This window comes from Patagioenas fasciata, chromosome 12, assembly GCF_037038585.1.
Source record: "Patagioenas fasciata isolate bPatFas1 chromosome 12, bPatFas1.hap1, whole genome shotgun sequence".
Classification (NCBI taxonomy): Eukaryota; Metazoa; Chordata; class Aves; order Columbiformes; family Columbidae; genus Patagioenas; species Patagioenas fasciata.
The window spans coordinates 14,733,782-14,758,196 of record NC_092531.1 but is presented as its reverse complement, the minus strand read 5'-3'; the positions used below and the strand labels follow the sequence as shown (position 1 = coordinate 14,758,196).

At 39.8% G+C, this 24,415-nt stretch overlaps 2 protein-coding genes across 4 annotated transcripts in view; one reads left to right on the top strand and one right to left on the bottom strand.

The window, feature by feature from the left end:
* Nucleotides 1–533: 533 nt before the first annotated feature.
* Nucleotides 534–19,108, bottom strand: AAGAB (alpha and gamma adaptin binding protein). Its single transcript, XM_065847796.2, has 10 exons — nt 18,957–19,108; nt 12,528–12,718; nt 11,506–11,602; nt 10,618–10,707; nt 8,212–8,295; nt 3,604–3,686; nt 2,837–2,930; nt 1,962–2,066; nt 1,397–1,446; nt 534–921 (listed from the first exon to the last, which is right to left on the bottom strand). The coding sequence occupies exons 1-10, from the start codon at nt 19,027–19,029 to the stop codon at nt 835–837; spliced, it is 954 nt and encodes a 317-aa protein (XP_065703868.1). The 5' UTR covers nt 19,030–19,108; the 3' UTR covers nt 534–834.
* A 65-nt stretch (nt 19,109–19,173) lies between these two features.
* The window catches only part of IQCH (IQ motif containing H), a 69,686-nt gene continuing 64,444 nt past the window's right edge, over nt 19,174–24,415 (top strand). For all 3 annotated transcript variants that reach the window (XM_071813944.1, XM_065847869.2, XM_065847868.2), the window contains exons 1-4: nt 19,174–19,269; nt 19,963–20,079; nt 20,414–20,511; nt 20,856–20,949. In XM_071813944.1, the coding sequence (XP_071670045.1) occupies nt 19,225–19,269; nt 19,963–20,079; nt 20,414–20,511; nt 20,856–20,949 (354 nt within the window). In that variant the 5' untranslated portion in view covers nt 19,174–19,224. The remainder of the gene's footprint in view (nt 19,270–19,962; nt 20,080–20,413; nt 20,512–20,855; nt 20,950–24,415) is intronic.

Here is a 24,415-nt window from a genome sequence, read left to right as displayed (position 1 = left end):
TTGTCAGAAACACAGCAGGTGCCAGCATGGGGTTTTAAAACCAGCTTTTCTCTTTAGGTATTTGGGGCGAAATTCACCAGCAGGTCTGTGCATTCTGCTGGGTCCTGGAGAACAAGAAGTACTGCAGGTTTGCGCTGGGAAGTTCACCCCTGGAACAGCAGCCAAAAATAAAAAATCTGTCTTCCATTTAATCCCAAATTTAATTTCTAATGGAAACCCAGGGAGTGTGGGACAAGCCCTGACCTTCCAGGGAAGGACCACGTACTTACAGCCGCAAACAGAACTCAGAGCCTGGGGGCTGTTATTAATAATTTTGGCACCCAGCAGGACTAACCTTTCAGCCTTGGCGCAGCGTCCCACACCAGGGCACAATTCAGCAACTTTCTCTTCATGGCTCATATAAATCTGGTTTGTTTTAGCTAGTAAGTCAGCTATAAAGCCACATAAACCCATCCAACAGGCCGACATCTACGACGTTGAGTCTGGAATTAAGTAGTCACTTAACAACCACCAGCCATATGTAGAAAGAGAACTGGTAGTAAATTGGTTTATTTAAACTCAAAAGAGGCAACAATAAAAATGTTAATTTGAAAAATGTAAACTAATTATGATTTCCTCTAAGTGCATGCATCGCCTTCCAGAAATCTCTGGGAGAGAATAAACGAACAGGCAGACACAACCACTCGAACCATTAGGTGTTGTGGAATGTGTTACTTTTTACAATTATGCAGGGAATCCCTTAACCAAGGAAAGCAACTAAAGCTAAATGGGGCTTTTCGCAATAAACGCTCATTGCAGGCAAATCCTCTTTCGGGATCGCTCTGTCACTTACAGCTACAGAATTTCGTTTTCTTCATCCGAGGAGAGCCCTTCGATTTCGTCTCTGTCTCCTCCAATTGCCATCCAGAAGGCTTTGGCCACCTAACAGTGGGAAAAAAGAGAAAGGGAGAAAAATTCCCCTCAAATGCCTGAAGATTATGCATTTACCATCCAAAACATAGAAACTGAGCAGCAGCTGAATCTAGCAACCACGTTTCTAGGCCCAATGCTAATCCTCTCTGAAGTTATTTCCACACCACAGAGGCGGTTATTTAGAATTCAGGGAGGCAGGTGTGATAGAAAATTAGTGCTAATTAAGGCACAATTAAATGTTCTGTGAGATCAAGGCTCGTCCAGTGACTTGAGCACAAGCTGGTTTGCACCCTCAGAGCTGTGAGGCCTTCTAAGATTTTCTGGTGTTCCAAAATCTCCAGCTCTTGCGAGATAGCAGTCTTCCCATTGACTGCACAGTTTGTTCTTACTCCTCCTGATACAGGAACTCTGCAAGCCAAGTAACTATGGCTTAGAAAGGAAACCCCCATTTTTAATAATTTCAAGGCCAATTTCCAAACCTCACCTTTTCCGCGTGTAGTTTTCTTTGCTCGTGAGGCAACGTTGCGGCTTTATCTGTGGAAAAGAACATGGCGTAGGTTGTGAACCTCAGGAGGGAGCAGGGAGCAAAATGCCTGTTGCAGCTGTTTTTAGGGGACTATGAAGAAACAAGTTTAAGATCATAACAAAAAGAATCTTATTTAGTAAGGGCAACTACAATTCCCAAACACCAGAAAGACGATGCTGCTGAGCACACTGGATTTCACCTCAAACATCTGTAGCTTTAAGCGACAAGACTGGCACACAGTCGCAGAGCTGAAAAGAAAAAAGGTTTGTTTATAGAAAATTGTGTAGCATTAGTTCACAGTGGACAAACCCAATGTGACAGCAGCCAGCTGGGCAGCACCTACTTCTTTCAAGAGCACTATCAAGATGAAGGACAAATTGATGAAAAGATCAGCTACTGATAAAAAAACTCTGACAGGAGAACAGGAATTTGTACAATCTTCCCATCTCCCACCCCGACTTTCATGCCTCAGAGTGACTAGAAGGGGCGATACAGCTCAGGACGTCTCTCCCTGGTACGTTACCTTTCATTTCTTTCAGCTTTGAAAAGAGCCTTTCGAAGTTCTCCAGGTCGCTGTCTCTCGTGGTCAGGTTGGCTAACTCCTGAATGTCCATATCTAACATGGGATCTGAAATAAATGCGTATAGGTTGGTTTAAGGTAAATTCCTCTGTCAGCAGGTATGGAAGCCTTTCTGATAAAAACAGTATTTTAACATCTGGAAATCCCACTTGCAAATTCCAACCCCACAGGAAAGAAACATTTAATTTACTGACTGTTCATACAGACGGCTCACGGCACCATTACAGTGGTCATTAATTTTGATACATTACATTGCAAGAGTGTTTTTGAGTTCAACCAATATTTAAGGTCTCTTGCTTATTATAAAATGATCAGTCTAGGAACAGCCACGGAATAAATGAAAGAGCAATGAGACTATGCTTAGACCACGACTAACAACACCCACCCTTTAGGAGTTCTCCACATACAACTTGTAAGAAATTCCCATCTCCTGGAACGGTGCAAATATCTAAGGACCTATAGCTTAAAACACCTGAACATCTGAGGACTCAGCCCAGCAGAGCGTGGTTCATCTACCTCCTGCTGGGTCACACCATAAGGATTTTTCTCTGCAACCATAAAGCTTGAAACTTGAACCACAATTTATTCTAAATATACACAATACACACATCAGATGTGAATGTTTCCAGGTGGTTGTGCTGCAGGGGCTCTATCCTGTCTGAACGTGGGGCCACTTTTTCAATAAGAACACCTGAAGTCTAAACAATTAGCCTCTACTGCCTCTGGCAAGGGCATTTATGCCACAGTTTTCATGGAAAAGAAGCCAGTGGCCAGGGGTGCCTGCTCCAACAAACCTGTCGAGCAGAGAGAGATCTCACCTACAGAGTTGTTGATCTGCAAGTTGTCTGTGCCGGCTGCATCTTCTCTACTGTCTAACTGCGATTCTTCTCTGTCTGCTGCTGATGGATTGGCCTGTCAGGAAACAACTAGATGTTAGAGCATCCAACAACACACCCAAAAAGCATCATCAGCAAATCAGGTGCTTCCTGGCTTGACTTTAAAAACTTTATCTTAAGCTGTTACTTAATGCAAAACCTGTGTATTATGAAAACCAGATGTATTATGAAAAGCCACTTTTGCAACACTGTACATAGGTACCACATGAAGGTTTGTTGTTGTCTTCGTTTTGCACAAAGTGCTGCTCTTGGATATTAATGAAAACTGACATACTGCATGGAGCTTTTAATAACCTTTCCTCAGCTCCAGTGGGTTTTCTGGGGTAAAACATTTACACGGTGCTGAAGTCAGTGGAATCAACACCCAACAGCTTTATGCACTGAGCACACAACCAGTCATCGCCAGGTAAAATGAGGAGTTCTGAGGCAATATCCCAAAAAACAGCAAGCTCACAGCCACGAGGTGACAGCTCCTATGAACAACTGTCTCAGGAGGACTTGTAAGAAAAATGCAGACAGTTTTCCAGACTTGAGAGACATTCTCTTTAAAATCCGCTCCAGAAGACTGTGAAGCACCCTTTACGAATGGAGGAAAAAAAACCAAAAGCCCCCACTACACCAAGTGTGACAACATGAAAGAGCAACAGAAGAAACAGTACGAGCAAAGGACAATAGGAATTACTGTTTACTTGTGTATTTTGGTTCTCTTCTGACCCGATGCTACAGTTCGCACCTGCTAATGAACTGAGGAGACCAAAGCCCTGGGTCCTGTCTAAAAACAAAACAGCTGTTAGTTTGACAGAAAATGCAATATTTATTGCTCAATATTACCAACAGGGAATAGATATGTAAGCCACAAGAGACGGGAGCTCTTTTTTCTTCCTATTGGAAGTCACTGCTGTGTTAGGATTTAGTCTGGCAAATTTCTTCTGATGCCAAAGGAGGTGGTTTTCAAAATCCAGAAGAGGCATTTGCTGTAAGCGACACTCAGCAGACCCAGGTTCACCATCCATGGGAAGCAGCACTGAGTTCGTGGTTAAATACAGGAAATGCAACAAGTCTCTCTGCTTAGACACATATTGTCTAAACAGGTGGAGCACTATGGTAACGGCAAAGGCCAGGTTTAAATATCTAATTCAGCATTCATGGAAGGACCCAGCCATCAAATCCAAGGTCTCTTGGCACTGCCAGGTGCTTTGGGTTTCCACATCTGCTGCCCTGCTGTGTAGTTAAGGTATCTTGAAATCCAGCCTTTAAAAAAAAAGTTAATTAAAACCTAAAGCTAAACAATCATCTAAGATAAAAGATGCAGCACAGTACTTTTAAATTAAACTGTCAGTATTTTTAAACATCATTTAAAAAAAAAAATTAAATATATGCATAATAGGAGTTATTCTGAGGTGTTTTGCTTCTAAGCCATGTTTTCAGCTGGCCTTGCATTGAGTACTAAATAACCAGAGTTACAGAAGGGACTCGGGAGATTTTTCTGCAAATCTTAGTATTTTAGTAAATTAAAAAATAACATTAAGGTTTTGTACCACAACTAGCCAGGAAACAACAACTCGTGCCAGAAGAATGATTAATATCACTTTTTTTTAAAAAAAGTGTTCTGAATTATTACACTAATGACTAAGCTCCAGACTCAAATGCTGAGATGATGTAATTCTTATGCACTGTCCAAACTGACTTGCCATTTATAGAAAAATCTCATCTTGAAGAGTTGAACATACAACTACAACCATCAGCTCTCTAGAAAACATGTAAACATGTCACCATTAGTTAATTACTAAGACCTCAGTTCCTGTTTAATACTGTGTACTTGGGCTCACATGTCTTGTCCCCTTCTCTTCCCCTCTCCTGCTCCCCGAGCAGGTATTTGTTTCAATTGGCTGTTTTGTCCAGTTTTACTGCTTTAACGGATCACTCACCAAAGGTTTGGGAAGAAGTGAATCAGTCTGGCCAGACAAATTGCCTTAAAAAAGTTCAGTGGCAAGACGTGAAAGGCTGTGAAGTCCGCCAGCTAAATTAACAGGCAATTGAGCGATAAAAGATTGAGACTCACAACCCACAACAGAGGAGCTTCCCCGCGTTTCAGCAGGCTGAGCAAAGAGCTTTTGGAAAACTGTAAAGATGGACATTTAGCCAATTTCTGAGTCAGACTGTACTTGAGAGAGAACATTCCCATATTGGCAGGGAGGTGGATGAAGTGAGCTCATCATGTACCTCTTCCATATCTACAATTACAGCTCATCCCATCCAGAAAAATAACGGTGGCTCCATCCCCACCACCACACACATGTAACCTCAGCCAGCAGAATCACAAAATGTTGTCCCAGTTAGAACTGGAATCTACAGCAGGGATTGCTGGAAAGCAGCTTTTTGTTTCTGGATCTGTGGTTAGGGAGGTGGCAGACAGAGCACTTGGTTGCAGGCACACCCTTGAAAAAGCCTTCCCATAAACCTTTTTATTGGATGTAAAAGTTATTTCATCTTCTGGGTGCAATTCAGGAAGCGGGTGATGCCTTACACAGTGTTCTTACGGCATCAAAGCCAAACATTATCTCACTCAACTTATTGTAATAGTTGGTGGCTGTTATGATGGTTTTTATACATTTTGACAGGTATTACTCATCAATGGCTGCAAAGCTCTGAGCTTGGGTTCAAAGTTCATATATGCTCAACCCACCGCAAAATGTTTTCCACTGTCTTTAGCCATTATTCCTCCACAGTCTGTTTCCAGCTGACCATGTGGTGATCCTGACTTCCACACAAAATTGGAATTAAAAAGTCAAAATTAATGATTTGTTTAAATAACTAGGTTTAAATAGCTCCCCCAAAACAGGCTAATTATTTGTAAAGAGAGATGGGCTAATCACTGGCCCCAGTTTAAGTAACCAGCTTCAGCTGGGATCACTCACACATGTTTAAGCAGGAAAACAGATCAGGAGTTTCTTTCAGAGGGCAGGGAGTTGTTTCTCTTCTTACTGTCCAGGTCAATCATCTTTGCTCCTTAAGGGCCAGCAGTGAACTGCTTTTGCGGGGGGAAGATGTTGGCTGAAGAACTTCTTGTGTTTTTCTGCCCAAGAAAACCACCTGAATTCTCATAGTGCACAGAGCTCTGAGGCCTGGAGAACCAGCAACTTTGTGCCAACTCCAAAACGCAATTTCCCTCTGGAGACTCTCTGGTTTTTCTTCTACTAGAGACAAAACTGCTTTACTAACTTGTAAAGCATGTGGTGTTGATGTAAAAATGTTTATCATTTAACTATGTCACATTTAACACCTATTTTTATGAACTGGTATGAAATGAATGTATTTACACACTAGAGGAAAAAACTGAAAGGTTGGAAACTTTCTTAATAGGTGCATGAAAAAACTACTTCACAACTTCAGAAGAATTGTGTTTGGGTTTAAGATAAAACATCTTAAAATAATAGGGGCTTAATACTTGTCCTTGAAAGGTGTCATTCCTGCTCTGTCTGTGAATTTAAAGTCTCATGCAAACAGCTGAAGTAAGGCAGTGCTGTAACACCGCCTTTAGGAATGGCTACACTTGGCAGCGCTATAAGCTTTTACTTCTACCCAAATATCTTATAGTCCATGAAAAAAATCTTCACATGAAGTATGACTGCATGTTTTCTAAAGAGCCAGCAGCTATAGGTAGTTTGGTAGAAAAGCTAAAGTTTGATTTACATGGCAGCCGGTTTCCAGGATCAGGAGGAAGTTGAAAACAAAAGATATGTTACAGGTTGTAAAAAGTTTTATTTTAAGTGCTCAACAATTTCCCTTTGAAGGCACAGTCAGGCTGCAACAGCTTCCAAATATAGTTCACTTCCTGAGGGGTTTGTAGTAACATGCATCAATGCTGTGTGGTTTCTGCGCTGCAGAGCTAGAAAATGTGGATTTTCAAGGAGTCTGACCTTTACAGAACATACTAATGATGCACAGGAATTTCCACCCATAAAGAACCGAACATGTGACTAAGTTCTGTTCTTCTGTAATGTGGCATCTGTCAAATGCAGGAAATATGGTGTTAAGAAAACCATTTTAGCACTAGTGAGATACTTTACGCCATCTCAAATGGCTACGTATTTCTCTACAAAAGTTACACTAAGTTAGAACCAACTTTAATCTCATTCTGATGTGGTACGAGTATCACTCAAAAGGATACCTTAAAAAAAAAAAAAAAAGATTAAAAGACTATCAGTTTCGCAGTTCTCATCCAGTAACCATCTTCCAGTTAGAACTAGCAGAAGCCTCTTCACACTTGAAATCATCACATAGTTAAAAGACATAGGGAGGAAGAAGCTGCAACAGTGGAAAACCGAACATGAGGACGCAGAGAGACGTTGGAAGGCTGGTAATGGGTTGAGACTTTGTGAAACAAGAGATGTCAGGCCAGGCACTCCACAAGAGTTTAATCTTCCTACATTTCCTGCACCAGCATGTGTTATCAGAAAGGCCATTAAATGTTTCCAAGTAAATGGAAGTATCTATGCTTGCAATAACTCTGGGCTAGCCACAGCATTTCCTTTTCTATCAAATCTAATCCTAAAGTGATGTTTGCAAAATTCTAATTCTACTTGATAACCAGTTATCTGGCTTTGCGGTTTGGTTGTTTTTTGGTTTTGTTTGGTTGTTTTTTGGTTTTGTTTGGTTGTTTTTTGCAATGTTTGCAAAATATTCTGTGGTTTCCATGTACTCAAGTGGGTTTTTCTGTAGGGAAGACAGTCCTTCTTGCAACGCACTTAAAATGTTCTTCAACAGACATTTGAAATCACTTATTTCCTGAATCTCATCTCTGCACTTGCTGTTCTCATGCCTGCTTCAATTTCTTTTTTTTTCAAAAAACTAAAACAAACTTGGGATTTAACATTTCTTCTACACTCAACCATGTATCAGTTCCTAGATCAACCTGATAACAACTAGCTGTTGGCTGCTAGAGCTTGGTGGAACAAGCTTTTATTTTTCATTGAAGTTTGAAGAGTTAGTGGAAGATTTAATTCAAATTACTGGTAGACAGCAAGTTAAAAGTACAGAGGGAACAGGAACAGATGCTGAAACAGGAATAAATCTCACTCATTTCCTGTAAGTTTCTCTGTGCATTGAGGGACAAAGAATGCAATACCTGGAACTCTACTAGTCTATCTAAAAGGCTGACAAGTGCTCTATTCTCCAGCTGCTGAGGCAGTGGCAGTACCACTGTAGCTGCTCAGTTTAAACTTTTGCTAAAAATATGAAGCCCTCCAGGCCTTGCATTCTCCAGAATTCATATAAGAGGAATCTGTGTTACCTACCGCTCTTCATGACTACATTGGACCACACGTTGGCATTTAAGGCTTGTACAATTCGTTTCACTCCGGTGGACTCTGGAAAATCATCTAAAACAAAAGACAAAGACATTTCACTCCTAACAATTAGACCACAAACCATTACATGCCTGAAAGTAAGATGATGCGTGTGTGAATGCTTGTCCTATCTTATCGTGATATAACTTATTACTTTTGTTCAGAAACACGGATTTCTTGCCTTTGCTTCACGAGAGGCCAAACAAAACTAAATTAACGCCTAACTTGTTAGTCTACGCTTCCAGGTATCATGAATTGTGAGCTCTCAGCCCTTTGTAGGGAAATCTAAATTCTGAGTGGGGTTTTGTTAAATATTTAGCATAAAGCCTACATTGTTAAATAACATACAAATACTAATAGGCAATTTTTAAGTTGCTGTTAAAAGTAAGGCATCTTTTACCCCAAGGTCTTTTAGAATGCTGTATGACTTCAAAACAGGTGTTAAAAATACTTTTCCATTCTTTAGAAAGTAAAGAACTTCGGAGAACCATTTAAAAAAGGTGTGATGCTTGTTAAAAGTTAAAATGATCACTGTAAAGCCATGTCCACAATATCTAACTCCAATTGTTCCAGTAATCCTGTGAATTACAGTAACTTGAAAGACTAGGAAAAGCATTATTTGGACTTCAACGCATTTACTGAATAGATCTGTCACCACTCTGTGTAAAGTCAGTTTTCCCATTTCCTCAGTTTAGTCAGCTTCCCATGTTTGTGCGGGTCTCACAAAGCAACAGTGAAAAATAAAGAAAAAAATCAACCCTTTGGATACGAAAATACGATTGCTTAAAAATCAAACTCATCTAGGATGACTGAGGGACAGGTACAGTAACTGGAAGTGCCTTTAAAAAAAATTTAAAGCTGTCTATGACCCCTTTGATCAAATATTTTGCCCTATATGACACTGCTGTTTGGTTTTTTCTCAGTTTAGAGTTCTTAGCCTTACTGCACAAACTGTGTAGTCGTAGCAAGAGCTCCAGTTCATTTGTGATGAGCTGCCAGAAACTGATAATTTTTAAGCAGATACTGGCCCAGTATGTTTACTGTATCCATTTTATCTTTTGTAATTCACACAGCATGTTTACAGGCTAAATAAGTTACTCACTAGAACACATTTCCTCCTATGCATGAGTCACAGTGAATCAACTATCATATTAAAAAAAACTAGGAAAGAACACAGATCTTAATACTCCAAAGACTAACATCCTGAGTTATTATTATTCCCATTACTTATATTCTTTAAATAGTAAAGAGCTCGCTCTTTACAACAACTATTCAATAGAAAAATAACTTGATTTAATGTTACTAGTATTTCCTTTTAAAGCACTTCATAAGAAAACTTTAGTCTAAGAGGTATCCACTTCTGATTTTTCTGGTTTCTACAAATCGGAAATATGTGTATCCCTCCCTGACTAACAAAGTATCAAAAAGCAATGCACGTTTAAAGACACGGCGGGGGAAGAAGTGGTGGTTTTAGCTACTCAAGATACAACTCTTATCTAGGTCCTTAAAGGGGGGAGAGGTGGGACTTGAGTTCTAGTTTAGGACTTTAGACTAAATTATTTTTGGTGACAGCTACATATTTGGTGAACCTGAAATAGAGCAAATGTCAGTGACTAATTTCACCAGCCTGGAAATGGAGTCAGTTGCCTCATTTTGGCTCTGCAGAGGTAAGATGTGAACACTTTTTTGTATCGCTGAAATGAGGAGATAAGGCTGATGCTGATAAGGCTGTCAGGAAGTGCACAGTCACTTTTCAAGAGTGGAACATCACATATCACACTTCTGACTTTGCCTGATGGGTTTTCTCAAGTTATAAACACATGGTCAGCCAGTGATTTTGAAACTGGTTTATTTCCTGTGTAGCAGTGTGTGATACTCTGAAACGTTTTTAACAATCTCCCCTTTTCAGCCTATCATGTCACCATATGAATAATGTTGATCTTTTCTCGGTATGTACAATGGGTTTTAAAAGTCTTTTTTTTTTGAAGATGTTTTACTGCCCTTGTGCATCTCTCTGATTCTCTACTTTTTTTTTTTTTTTTGCAAAGTAGAATATAAATGCTTCTAATCTATCAATACAGTCCTAGGATTAGTGCCAGAAAAAGCAGCAGATATTATTTTTATGTAGGTGCTACATAAACAGCAGCTGTATTTGGGAGGAGACAAACAGAATTTCTTGCAGGAAATGACCTCCTCCTCCTGACCTTTTACAGCTGAGACTAAGCCTCACCAACTGGGAGCATTCCATGCTGTAATCATGTAGCACATCAAGTTATACCCCTTGCAATTGTTTAGAAGGTATTTTGGTGTGCTCTTGCATTCCCAAAATTAAAACAGTAGTAGTAGCAGTCCTACCGTCTTCATCAGGCAGTTCCTCAGGGCTGAGTTCTACCAGTTCAAAGCCGTGTTTGATGCACCACTCTTGAGCTTTCTGTCTGTTAACACCTACAGTTGGGAAACAAAAACTTGTACTGAACGTATGTTCATCTGACACTAATATCAGTAGTTGAATCTTAAGCTACATTCTATTTCCTCAAAGTTGTCTGCTTATTCCGGATTCCATGGGGCAAAAATATATAGTAGCTGGCATGGATTTTCCCTTCACTTTGAATCTGATCCCCAAAACTCCAGTTGAACTCCTCCTTTGAATTGTTTTTGGTTTTGTTTTCAAATACCACAAAATCAAATGGCTTTCCAGTGGGTACTCAAAGGGCAATGTAAGTGAAGTGCCACAGTGAATGAAGACTTCTGTTAACTCCAGGTTTGAATCCAAATTAAGTTACAGGGTCACCTCTGCACCCTACAGCTTGATGTGGTGTTGCATATGCTACTCTAGAACCAAAGCAAACATGTGCCTTTAATGTCCAAATGGTGAAAAAAGATGAACATAGTTTCCACTGTAATTAAGCAACCAGCAGTAATCATCATTCTTCACCAGAGAGGATTATGCACATCCAGAAATATTAATACCTTTTAATGACTTTATAGTGCACACTGGTACACTAGGAAAGGGATACACAGAGTTCATTTTAAGCAAGCTTGTAAAATTCTGATTCAGTTTTAACCACAACTAGCTTAAGACTCTTCTGTTCCTGGTTGCAGGAGTGACTTGGCTCTTCTCAATTAAATCTCAAAGTTGGTCTAACAAAAATATTTTAAGAAACAATTGCGTTAACTAGAAAATAAATTATCAGGCAAGATTAGTAAGTCTAAGTCAGGGTGGAACTTCTTTAGGTGTCATACCATTTTCAGATACTCTGTTACAAACCAGGATCATGACTTCCGGCAACCACTCTTCCATCAGGGGAAGCCATTCGGAGACACTATCAAGTCCAGATTTCTAAAGGGGAGGAAAAAAGGTCATTGTGATACATCCTCAAATACTTGAGTTTTAAAAGCATTACTAGTATTAGAATAAAACCAATTAAATTTGGAAATATACTAGGTTGCATATCAAGTATGTTTACATTTATGTTCTAATCAGAGGAGTTGATTTATACACAACTTCCTTCTGATTCTTATTTTACAGATGAGTTAATCCTACTGCCTTGGACCTCCCTTTCATGTTTAATATTAACTATGCAATCTAAGTGTAGACTAGGAAACATTTTTACTTAAGGCTAATCCTGAGTATTTAATTTTAAGAATATCTTGGGTTTTAAGGGTAGCTATGCCATCATCTACATTAAAGTGGATGTTATGGGGGCTGATGAGCTACTCCCCTTGCTCTAGTTTATTCTGAGACAGCCCTGAGATGTCTGGTAAAAGGTAACTTTGCCAAATGTGTAGTATGTACCCTTTTCCCACCTGTGGTATAAAAACAGTTCCTTACTTAGAGTACTTTTTTGTTTCAGAATCTCTCTGGCTTTTGCTGAAGCACTGTTTTCACTGCTGCCAGATTAGTAGAAACAATTTTGGGTAAAACGATAGCATTGAATCTTAGGTTTAGCTCCCTCACTCTTGGCTTTCCTGAAGCAGCCTTTGTGAATATCAGCCAGGAGTGAAGCTGGAGGAGGATTTGCCTAAATTAGTGGCATTTTTGCATCCTGAAAACCTCTCTTCCAGCTGGAGTAGAATAGTAAAAGGGAAGGAAACTGCTGCCATGGTCAGCAGGTATAATTTAACATTGACTTACTAACAATTAACAGAACAGCCTAAAAGCAATGGATGGCACAAGATGAGGAAAATATAATTTGCAGTTATCACTGTGGTAAGGCAACTATATCATACAGACAAAGCAACATAATGAAGCAGAAGAGTCTTACTATTGTGCTGTCGAAGTACACAACAAACGCTTGCACAGATTCAGCAATATCTGCAGTAACAAGAAATGCGTTTGGTACTACACAGAGGTGAATATCTGCAGAGTAATATTTATTATCTATTGTCCAGGGGTAGAAATTCACTTTTCCACTTGTAATTGCACCCGCAGCAAGGTCATCTTTTCCTGTGATACCTGTATAGAAGAAAATGAAAGAGGTAGATGATAAAACAAGCATGAAGAAAATAAATTGTCTAGAGAAGCTTGGTACAGTGCCAATATAGAGCCATCTTTATTTACTATAATAAAACATATATTAAGATCTTCAGAAATTTGAACTCAATTTGTTACTCCGTCCTAGAGTTTACTTAGCTTTCAAAAGAGTTTATTACTGAGCTTTAGAAATAAAATATGGTAGGGGAGCTCTTAAAAAATCAAGTCTTTTTTTCCTGGAAATGCCTTGAAAAGTGTCAGCCTCAAACTCACTACCTGTAAACAGGATGTATGGAGAGAATACCTTGACTTTATTACAGCAGCAACAAACCCTGCTTGTTCATTCAAATGTAAAGAACTGTTTGACTGTGACCAAAACCTGAAGGTAACTAATGAGAAAATAAACCAAGTTACTACAATTCCGTTGTAATTCCCATTAAATTCCACGTAGGAGTTCGACAATTAAAATCCACGTCCGTGCTTTGATAATGTGATGTTGAATGCTGCCCTTCAGAGCGCACACTTGCAGTGTCACAGCCACCCGCTGGAGCTGAATTATGGTTAGAGCAGAGCAGAGGATCCATCTGTATTTAAAATACCTCGCTGGAACGGGCAGAATATCTTGGTCAAGCTGGACAAACCTATGGGTGCTTCAAAACACAGGTCAATTTTATATAAAAATCACTGAGCCCTCTGAAATATCTTTGGGTATATGAAGAGTTAAAAAAGAAAAAGTATATGGATTTTCTAAAATCTTAAGGGTCTTGTCTTAAAGGTACTGAGACAGTTCCTGGCGATGCTAGAATAGGCTGCTCCCCAAATAGTCTGGACATGAATTTGAAATTCTGTGTATCTTATCAACAAAAAGTCAGGAAACACTTTCTGTCAAGGTTGCCACAGAAAGGTTCAATGATGATTTTTTATTATCTTTTTTTGGTAACTAACTGCAAAGTCTGAGAAATCTAACTGGTGAATAAGCAGGGTGCACAAGGCTGCACAAAGCCACCCGAGCAAGCAGACAAAAGGAAAGAACTTCTTAACAAAAGATTTCCAAAAGCTGATATGAAAGAACTTTCACTTTGCTTTGTAAGTTTGTTTTTTTTTTTTCCTCTACAAAAGGCTCCATGGACAAATTTAGGCCTTAAAGTACTGCTAGAAGAATTAGAACACATCCCATTTCCTGCTACATGCTACAGGTCCTGTATTTTAAGGAGCCTCTTTCATCCCTTTGTGCTTCCGATTACACATCATTCATCTCAAGAGATTTTGCCGATCCCCTGTGAAATTTCTCTCCCAGTAAAAATGGATATTGCGCACTAAACTCAAGTGATTGCAGGAACTTTCAGAAAGGATTCAGACTTGTTATGGCTCAGGGTTGTAACAAACTACCACAAAACAGCCTGATTACTCATGGCAGGAAACTAAACACAGCTTAGGTGTCTTGTTAATAGTTCTCTTCCACAAAAGTCACTCAGACAAATTAAATTTTGGCCTTTTGAGTAAACAAGCGGAAACTACAATAGAAATACAGACTGCAACTCAAATTAAGTTGTCAAGGATATATTTCATGTTGGAACTAGTTTTAAGGATTACGTTTGCCACCTCTGGATTCCAGAAATTTCTTTCCAAGATAGCCTGTATTTTAATGAGAAAAGTAAATTCAGCCAGAATAGTTCACATCTAATTTAGAGAATATTCATTGGAATAAACCCCATTAAGTTTTATTTGGATACAGAATAAACTCATTGGAAAATAACATGGCAAAAGGAGGTGGCTTGTCAAACTAATCTCCAGTGCCTTACTCATTTTTAAACTCCTCAGCCATTCAAAGTGTCAGTGGTTTGCCATCCAAAGGGCCTGGAAAACCAACTGAGTCACACTCTGACCACAACAGTAGGCAGGACCTACTGGGCTGACTTAATGAGCACAAGTGGCTTATTTGGATGACAGGAATGCAAACAGACTCCAAATGCACCACCATTAAAAACACGCACGGAAAAAGTTCACGCCACAAAAGAACGGTGCTTAGGGACATTCAAAACCAGGATTTAGAGTTTAGGGTCGTCTAAGAAATATGGCAATTACTAATGCTGGACACATCTTACTGAAATAACTTCTACAGTCTTACCAATAACTGCTGAATACTCATTAAGATATAATGTATTTCAGCATCCCGTGCGTCTGTATAAAAGAACTTTAGAGCAACAGAAGCTTCACCTACAGTGAATTATTTGAGGCCAAGTGCCAAACTGACCATTTCTAAGCTGGCTGTGGTATCATCCCGAGGTCGTTACCTCCTGCATATGTTGGCACCACTCATCTCCGCAACTTTCTGCACTAACGCCGACCTACAATGAGATCACATTTGGCCTCAGACAATTCTCCTCCTCCTGTTTAGCCCAGTTCATGGCTCACTTTGCCTGTTTTCTATCAGAAAACGATTTAAGAACACAACAGCAACTGATACAGGAGATCAGTTCATGGCTCAGTCCAGTAACAGCGGCTGGTGTCATATGGCTCAACGAACTTCCAAATTTCTGCAGAATCTCTCCAGGGGAGAAGTTATTTTACTTCCAGGCAGTCAGTTACCAGCTGATGTTTTTCAGCAGGCTCATTAGTTGTGTCCCCTCTTCAATCACAAATATCTATGATTTTTAATGAAGTGGACAAAATTCCGACCAATAATTCTGGAAATTAATTTCAGCTATTTACATGAATGCTCATTTTACTGACTTAAACTTGTTGATTTAAAATTTTGTGAGTTTGCATATAGACAAGATAAATCAAACAATGGTTCAGATGACAAGAGGACACTGCAAAATTGTAAAATCTAACATAATGCCCTTTTTGTAATGGAGGCTTTGTAAATATTCTCTAAGTGCAAGGTAGCAACTGCTTTTGAAAAAGGAAAACTGGAGACCAGGAGAAACTTTTCAGAAAAACAGCTGAATAATAATCAAAGAAGGAGATGCAGATATCTTGCCTCTTCCAGCCATGTTTTCTGTTCTCTAACACTCAACTGATATTTAAGCACTTCTACTATGTTGTGTGTGTAAGAGTAATGTTTTTTCAGAATCATTACAACTCCTCTTTGCAGTCTGTTGGTTTGTTTTTTGTTTTTTTTTTTTTTCCTAAGGGATGAAGGTATTTCTCTCTTCCTAGTGTTTTTCAGAATGAGTACCTGCTATAAGAACATAATTCAGTTTTCTACAATGCCATCCGTGATCACAAATCCTCATAGTTGGTAGGTGCACCATGTAGTTCCCACATTCTGGGCCTTGAGAGCCACCTGGTGGAAAACACCATAAAAAATACTCCTGCAAATTACACAAGGAGTAAAGAAAGCCCAGATATACGCATTTGGTGTAGATATTTTGTTGTGGGGGAGGAGTGGTAAACAGTAAAAAAGAGGAGGAAAAAAAAATCACAACAGACAGTATGTATCTGTTGGCCAGCATTTTTAAAAATTAAAACAATCTTATTTGCTCTTTTAATTTGTGACAAATGTATCTAAGAGAAGAGCCAATTCTACTCTGTGCATTTTAAACAGCTTCATTTTGCCACAGTATCTAATGAAATAAAGAACTCAGGGTATCCCACAGAAACCTGAAAGACTAAAAAATATCAAGCAAATGTACCAAAATATTCTTGTCCTCAAGCCATTTCCTACTTAATGGGAAGAAAACACTGGAAAACGCCTTGTAATTAGCCTGGAAAGTTCTGGCAGGCAGCAGGAGAAATCAGTTATTCTACACCTCCTCACAGTGAAGACTCTACACAGCTTCTTTCTACTTCAAAACAGATTTTCCTAGAAAGAGTACATACCAGGGAAATCCAGAAGCACAGCAGCAAAAGCAGGGCTAACGCTGTTACCAGGCTTCTTTTTCATGTTTCTGTTATAGGCTCAAAACCCAACTGCAACACGGATCCTACCAAACAACACCGTATTTAACATATTTTGCCATAATATATCTCAAACACTGTACTGCCTCTCGGGAGCTCATATAATGGTCTTTTTGAACTAAACCATTTTTAAATAATTATTTAACCTGGCATGACACTTGAATGCTGTAAAAGCACAAATTTTGAGAATTGTACCAGCATTTTCTTTAAACCCCCCAAAACCCCTTCAGCCCAGTGTACTTTGGCCTTGTCCTTGAATGTTTTACGATGTTTGTTCTGGGTATGCTCCTGGATTTGATGTCATTTCACTTGTTAGACAAAGCAGGAACTTAAAATTCTCACAGTATTTATTTTAGTAAAGGATCATGTTTCTTTCAGGAAGATTTTAATGTCTTTTGTTAAACAACTCAACAAGAATACACAAAGATTATCTATAAGACTCTTGTTTTGGTACTGGAAAACAGTAGAAGCCTGGACATGTCAAAGTGAGTACCATTAAAAAAAAAAAAAAAAAGTTTTAAGAGACTTGCTCAGCTTAAATAACATTCCAATGAAGCTTTTTGCTCCCCTTTTTTACTTGTTTAATTTCACTATGAGAAATAATCAAAGGGAAGCTGCAGGAACCTTGAATAATTCCTTCCAATTTCATAGAATCACAGAAAGGTTTGGGTTGGAAGGGACCTTACAGATCATCTAGTTCCAACCCCCTGTCATGGGCAGGGACACAGAATCACAGAATGTTAGGGATTGGAAGGGAGCTTCCACCAGACTAGGTTGCTCAGAGCCCGGTCCAACCAGGCCTTGCTTATACCTTCACTCAAACTAAGAACAAGATTTTACAGAAACATATTATGTTTTGGTATGGAATCTCCTTAAATAGTTCCGTATCAACGCAGTGCTTTGACAGAGCCATCTCTGACTGCAGACTTCGTGCTGTAATTCTTGTTCCACAACGTGGTTTAATGAGATGGAGGGAACCGGTCCCGGGGGGGCAGTCCTGTGCTTTATCAGGCTCCTAAGGAAGATCTCTCCAAAACTGCCAAAAACCCAGAAAAGTGTTTGGGGCTGTTGGTAAGTGATACATCTTAGTATGTACATCAAACTGTTCACAACAGTTCCCTAAAAACCGAAGCTGTACTAACAAACTGCAATGGTAAACCCATCAAGATCTAAACAGCTTCTTCCCGGAATTCCCCTGATTTCAAAATTACTGAAAAATCCACCAAAGTTTTTTCTACTATCAGGCCTTATTTTCATGCTCCCTTTTTCAGACCATAAAGAGGGGAAGTGTGTTCCAAGAAAACCACTTCCTATAGAATGACTTCTATGTATTTGATACAGAGTAAGTATAATCTACAATTCTGACAAGTGCTGAAAAAAAGAATTTCTTTAGCTTTCCCTTTTTGGTGCTTCTGCCTTGGACCAACAAATGGTCTAATGCATGAAAGCAAGCTGAAGCAAAGCAAGAGCGGAGACCAACCAGGAATTTTAGAAACTCTGCCATCCTTGAGGTTCAATGGAAAGATGAAACCAGAGCGACAGTATTTAGACTGCTTTTGTCTTCCCCTTCCCAATATTCCTAAGCCACTCTGGTTGTTTCAGTTTGTCCCCCTCGTGTTCTAGGGGCCACCTGGGCCACTGACATGTCCTGGTGAAACAAAATCGTTTTTGTACCCTGTGTGTGAATGACCAGAACACTCAGCATCAGTGAAGCGTATGGTCTCATGAATATGGTTTTCATTTGTTGTTGAAGAAAGTGTTATTTCTTCTACATTGGACACTTTTAAGATTCAGCTGGTCAGGGTCCTGGGCCAGCTTGCCTAGAGTATGCTTTGCCAAGAAAGCTTGGACTAGACGATCCCTGTGGTCCGAACCTGGTATTCTATGATTTTGTTCTAGTCAGCCTCAAGGCAATTCTTGAGTTATTTAGTCCAGGTATAACTTACAACAGTTTATTCACACCTAAGATAGGGCCAGTGGGTAACAACAGGTTCGGTTTCCTTGTTTCCCTGTGGGCTGTGGTGGTGATACCGCCTGCTCCTTGGTGTCAAAGGGCACAAAACACAATCAGCGGGCCTACGCCGCCTCTCTTCAATAGCTTATTTCCTTAAAGTAATCAGGAAGCCCCTGACGCTCTCAAGGGTAGATGGCTAAACATCACAGGCCCAGGGCAGGCAGGGGCCATGTCAGGGGCCCGTGCGTGAGGGGAGGAGAGCCGCCCCCTGAGGGCCCGGGCTGAGGGTGAGGAGCTGCCGGGCCCGAGGCCCACAGCTGCGAGGAGGCCAGGCCGGGGCCGCGCGGCGCGGCGGCGACTCACGTTTGACGAGCTCCTCGGCCTTGAAGCCGCCGGCGCAGCTGGTGACCAGTGCGAAGGGCCCCGCCGCCGCCATGGCGCCCGCCGCCGCGCCCCTTCCGGCCCCGCCACTACCACCCGACCGCGGGGGGGGAAGAGGCGGTGAGCGGGCGAGTCCTACAAGGGGAGGAGCGGGCTCAGCCCCTGTTTGACGTGCTCTCCCCCCCGCGGCGAGGCGGATGGTGCCGTCCGGCTCGCGCGTCCCGTTGCCAGGGCGAGGGCGGCAGCCGCCATGGCCGCGTTCGCGGGGTGGGAGACGGGAGCCGGTCCGGTGCAGGTGGGTCCGGGCAGCGCCCAGCCGGCCCCGTCCTTCCCCAGCAGCCGCGACGATGAGCCCCCGGCAGAGCCCTACTCCTCGGGGAGAGCGCCTTTCCCCTGGGCTGAGGCGCGGGCGGCGCGGCCTGTGAAGCTGCCGCTGCTGAGGGGACTGACGGGCTCAGCCCCGCGTGAGGGAGCGGCCGCGGCGTCGCCTGCGAATTTTGGATAAGGGCTTGAGCTTTGGAAATGTGATAATACTTAGCATCATGCGACCTTGAGCTTTTTTAGCTAACACACTTTAAATACACATTTTTGAGCAGAGTTGACGTGATCCCCTCACAGGCTGCCTCTACTTTTCAGACCCTCATTAATGCTTTCGAGATTTCTGTAGAGTTCAGGCATCTGCGCCAAGAGAGATGTTTGAAATGTGTAAGGAAACATCGTTCCTTGGCAAAGGACGTCAGTCCCGAAGTTTATTGCCATTGTTTTGTGAGATTTGTTTTAAAATTAAGAGTTTTTTCAGGCTTTCTGCAATCTATGGCTCTAAAACCGTTTGCTTTTTGTTCTCTAATTTGGTGAAGTACAAAAGTATGGGAAATCATGCATATTGTTTTCCTGTATTTAGGAAGCATTAAATCTGGATTAAATCCTGCTACATAATCCCATGTGTTTTGGTTATGGGTATGATGTTTTGTCATAACTTGCTTTTTAGGTTCAAGAAGACCTTCACAAGCTTAAAGAGAAAAATAACAACTTGGAAAGACATGTAGAAGCTGTGGATATTAGTGACTTCGGAACAGTAACTGAAAAAACTGAACTTGGGCTGAGAGTAAGTAAAATAGAGCAGATCCAGAAGATTATTCAGTTCTTGCCATCTCTGTCAGTAATTTATTAGAGTACATGAGGCCATGTATTTGTCATTCTGCAAGATCCCTTCCTGATTACCAATGATGGGATTCACCTGACAGCATGATTCAGAATGACGGTTTCCTTTTGGGTCATCAGAATTAACTGATCTTGTGCCCATTAGCCAAAATCAGCTTTAGTTCAACAGAAGCACAAAGCCTATCAACTTTTCGGTCAACTGAAGATCTGGATTGCTAAATTAATGGAGTTAAATAGATTAAACAAGTTGTCTAAACATTATTTTTTATCTCTAACAGAAACACACAGAAAATTATTTAAATACTGCAAACAGACAAGTGTTAACTATTTCTTCTACTGATAATAAAGAAGTACATTTAAAAGAGTCCCCTAAATGGTAAGTGAAACAGCTGTTCTATTGCAGAGACAAATGTAAGCAGCAAGACAGAAAACCTGTGGTATCAGAATCCTGTAAAGCAAATGGGCCAGATGAGGTTATTTTGGTCATTTGCTGTTTTGCTTTCATTTTAAGTTAAATAAAATACAAAAGTAAATGCAGTTCTAAGTAGCTACTACAACCTTCTGCTAACTCCTGTGATTATTTTTTTTTCCACTAAATGCAAATTTAAATAGAAATGCAGTCTTTTGAATTCAACCAGATGGAAGCAGTATGGGTTTAATAGGTAAAACCAAAAGAATTTTAGAAAACCTCACTTTTTTTTTTTTTCTTTTCTAAATCAGGGGCCTTCATTTTGGTGCTTCTCAGAAACAGCTTATTCTACCACGAGTACCTGTTGAGCCCGTGACTGCATTACGCATTTCTCAAGGTTCACAGGTCTGAAATAACATACTACTTATTCTGCCAGAGACCATGTTAAGTGTGTAGACTGGTGTCTAGTGGGTTACCGGTTGATCCCATTCTTTATTTCCACACCCCCCGCCCCCAAGCATATTGTTAAAGAGTTCTGAAACCAGATGTTTGTTTAGCTTTAAGGTCCCAGTCTTGCAAATACCGTCTGCTTAACTGTGATTCTGCAAGTAATGTGTGTAAAATAGATGGAACTATATATTGGAATAGGATGAACACAGATATAAATGTTTGTGGTATTTGAGACTAAAAGTGATTCCCTTTTTTGTTTTTGCATGAAAGACATGCCAGATGTGGGAAAGGTTTCGGTAGGGTGGTCACGTCTCTGATAAATGTAGCTTTTCTTCTTGAAATCCAATTTTTTGCTGTTTTTATGAATGAAATTTGTGTAAAGTCATTTAAAGCCTCCTTAAAATGTTTCTATCTGAAGTATTTTTGCCATTTTAGTATAAGATGTGAATTTTGACTGGTGCATTCAAGGTGGTTTCCTCAGACATATTTTAAAAACAAACGAAGGTAATTAGTTGAATTGTAAAACACCTGTTTTTATAATTTTGGGTTACTACTGTTTAAATTCAAGGAAGGTCTGAGTGAAGGAAAACCTTAAGAAGAGGTTCTCTGTAGTTTTAAGACCATTACCAGAAGGTAGGGATTGAAGCTACTTGAAGTGATATAACCAGGATGAGCAGCTTAACACTTATATTGCTGATTAGCTTTGGAAAAGAAGTCCCAATATGAAGTAATATTAAAACATTGCTTACTCTTGAAGTGATGGATAAGGTACAATGAGATCTCTGATTTTTTTTTTTTTTTCCAGGTCATATTCCAACCCTATCCTATATGAATAACCTTATTGTGAGGAAAAATTATCAGAGTTCAGCTACTTTGTAACTCTATTATCTGTGGTCTTTCAACTCCTCATGTACACCACTGAGCTTAATTTACAGGAGAGCACATGCTCTGTCCGCCTTGACTTTGTCTTTTTGTTTCTGATATCTATGACATCCGCTTAGAAATACGTATCCGGCGACACTCAAGCTAGCCTTAATTTCCCATTATACAGAAAATGGCAAACAGTGCTGTTTTGTCAGGTGTTCTACATGCCCAGCATGCCAACATAAAAAGCTTTTATTATTAAATAGTTGTGAAATTCAGCTGGGAAATTGTCACCTACAATCCCTTACTTCTTGTCTTTTCCTTACTTGTAGCTATAAACAGTTCTGGGGGTTTTTTTTAAGCATATTTTTGTGTTTTCCAAAATTCCTTTCCACTCAAAAGACATCTTAGTGAACTGAGTACTTTTCCATTAGCAGATGGTATTTCTGAGCACATAGGCTTGAAGAAATCAACATTTCAACTCATAGGGGTTCTGAGATAAATTAATAATTCACGTAGTAATATTTTTGTGCTTTGCAGTCCTTAGCACACTATGTAAGAGTGGAAATGGACCATAAGTTGTGTTTGTAGTAGTCAGGATAAAACAAGGTTGGAGTCAAATAAGCACAGATGCTATTTTCACATCTGCATTGCTGGAATACTTGTCAGATGGGAAATAGCTTGCCCACAGGTGTCAGAATAGGCTTAAAATTATTGTGTACTCACACATACAGTATTTCTGAGTCATAGCAGCAGCCAGATAAGACACTGCAAATCCAGCTCACAGGGGGAATTGTGAAGCACTGTCCCCGTTTGGGGTGGTTTTTCTTCCCCCCACTATGTCTTGTAGTTGGAGTTCCTCTTCTAATAAAGCTTGAGAATCATAAAGAGGTGTCTGCCTTGTGCAGTAACTGTAAAGCCTCTGTATAACAATGGGTGAAAAGACAATTGTTATCCATAACTGCTAAGTGTATGAGTTCAGGTTGTTTTTGTTTTGTTTTGTTTTGTTTTGTTTTTAAACATGCTCAGTTAAAAACACCTGAACTGGTGCTTGTATAGCTTTGTTCTTTAACTTTTGTCTTTTTTTTTTTTTAATTCTCTTATTGAGCATTATATTGGTAATAATGCACGATTTCCCCACTATTCTCATCATTTTTTTATTCTGCATCAAGATGGTTCAGGGTGGCTTAAATTAAAGACATTGGGTAATGGAAGATGGAAGATACCCCTGACACCATCAGCTCCTGCAAATGTAGAATTGTCAGCATACATCTAAGCTGACAAAATAACTTTTATCGGGTTTTTTTGTGAAGTATTTAAATTCTTGTTGTCATGTGTGGAATCTGACACTCCAGCACTGATCATTACACTGTCAATCTGAGTGAGGAGTCTGCATTGTAAGTCATCTCCTATTTTAATTGAGAAGATACTCAGTTTTCCCCCAATTCTTGTTTAATAGCACAAGCAGTTTCCTTTCTGTACAGTGGTGTGTTATAGTAATAAAATAAATACCACAAAATCACGGATGAGATGAAAATTGAACTTTCTGTCTCTGTGCAGCCATGTAGGTAAAAGAGTAATTGGCTTGGATAATAACTTATATTCTTACAACCCCAAATCTAAATGAGCATCTCATTGATACATCTGCTTCTAACTACTATCAAAATACGATAATATATTGTGCAGATAAATTAAACTGTTTTTAGTGCTCTCACAAAGTAATAGATTTGTTTAATCGTTCAAATATACCTCTAATGATTCTTACACCTTTTTATGGCATATTTTGCCTTTAAAACAGCAGAAGTCTCATAAATTTCTGGTTTATGTTTACATAATAGAAGCATCAACAGAGAGTTACTGTTTCTAAATATGTTTAGTTGGATCTTACTATGTCAGGGAGCTTTTTGTATCCCCGTATCCACATAACTGGAATTCAGCACATACACTGCCAGGCCTCCAGCTTCTCTGAATGACCTTGGCTCTGTTGACTTCTCTGTTGATACGTTAGTTTCAGCCATTTGAGGATTATTCCATATTAGGTACTGGTTGATAAATAAACCCTGTTGGATGCAGAGTCTAGTTAGTGATGTTATTCCAATAAAAGTATTGGGAGATACTACATTTGATGCAGATCCAGGTGTCAACTAGAGAACATGCGTTAGGATGAGCCAAAATGTCTTCAACTTAAGAAACCTCTACTGTAGTAAAAATATATGGCATCACTTCTGGCATTTATAGAAAAGTATGTGCTTTAGATACTTCTTATTATAAGAAGAAACTTGAAAAGTCTCTTTTCTGTCCATTGGGATTTAAATAATAATATTTTTTATTAGCAAAATAGTCGAATCCATTCCGTGCAGATAACACAGTACATTAAGAAACTGCTATGTTCTAATTCTTATTGCTATAAGGATTTTTTATTTCCTCGTTTACTTATAAGCAAGTGCTCTGTCTGCATTGAGTCAATGGGCCATAACGGATTCAAAGAAGCTGTTCTGGTCCATCAGGTCAATGATTCATGGATTAAAGTCTCTGGCAAGCATGGCTGAGGTAAACT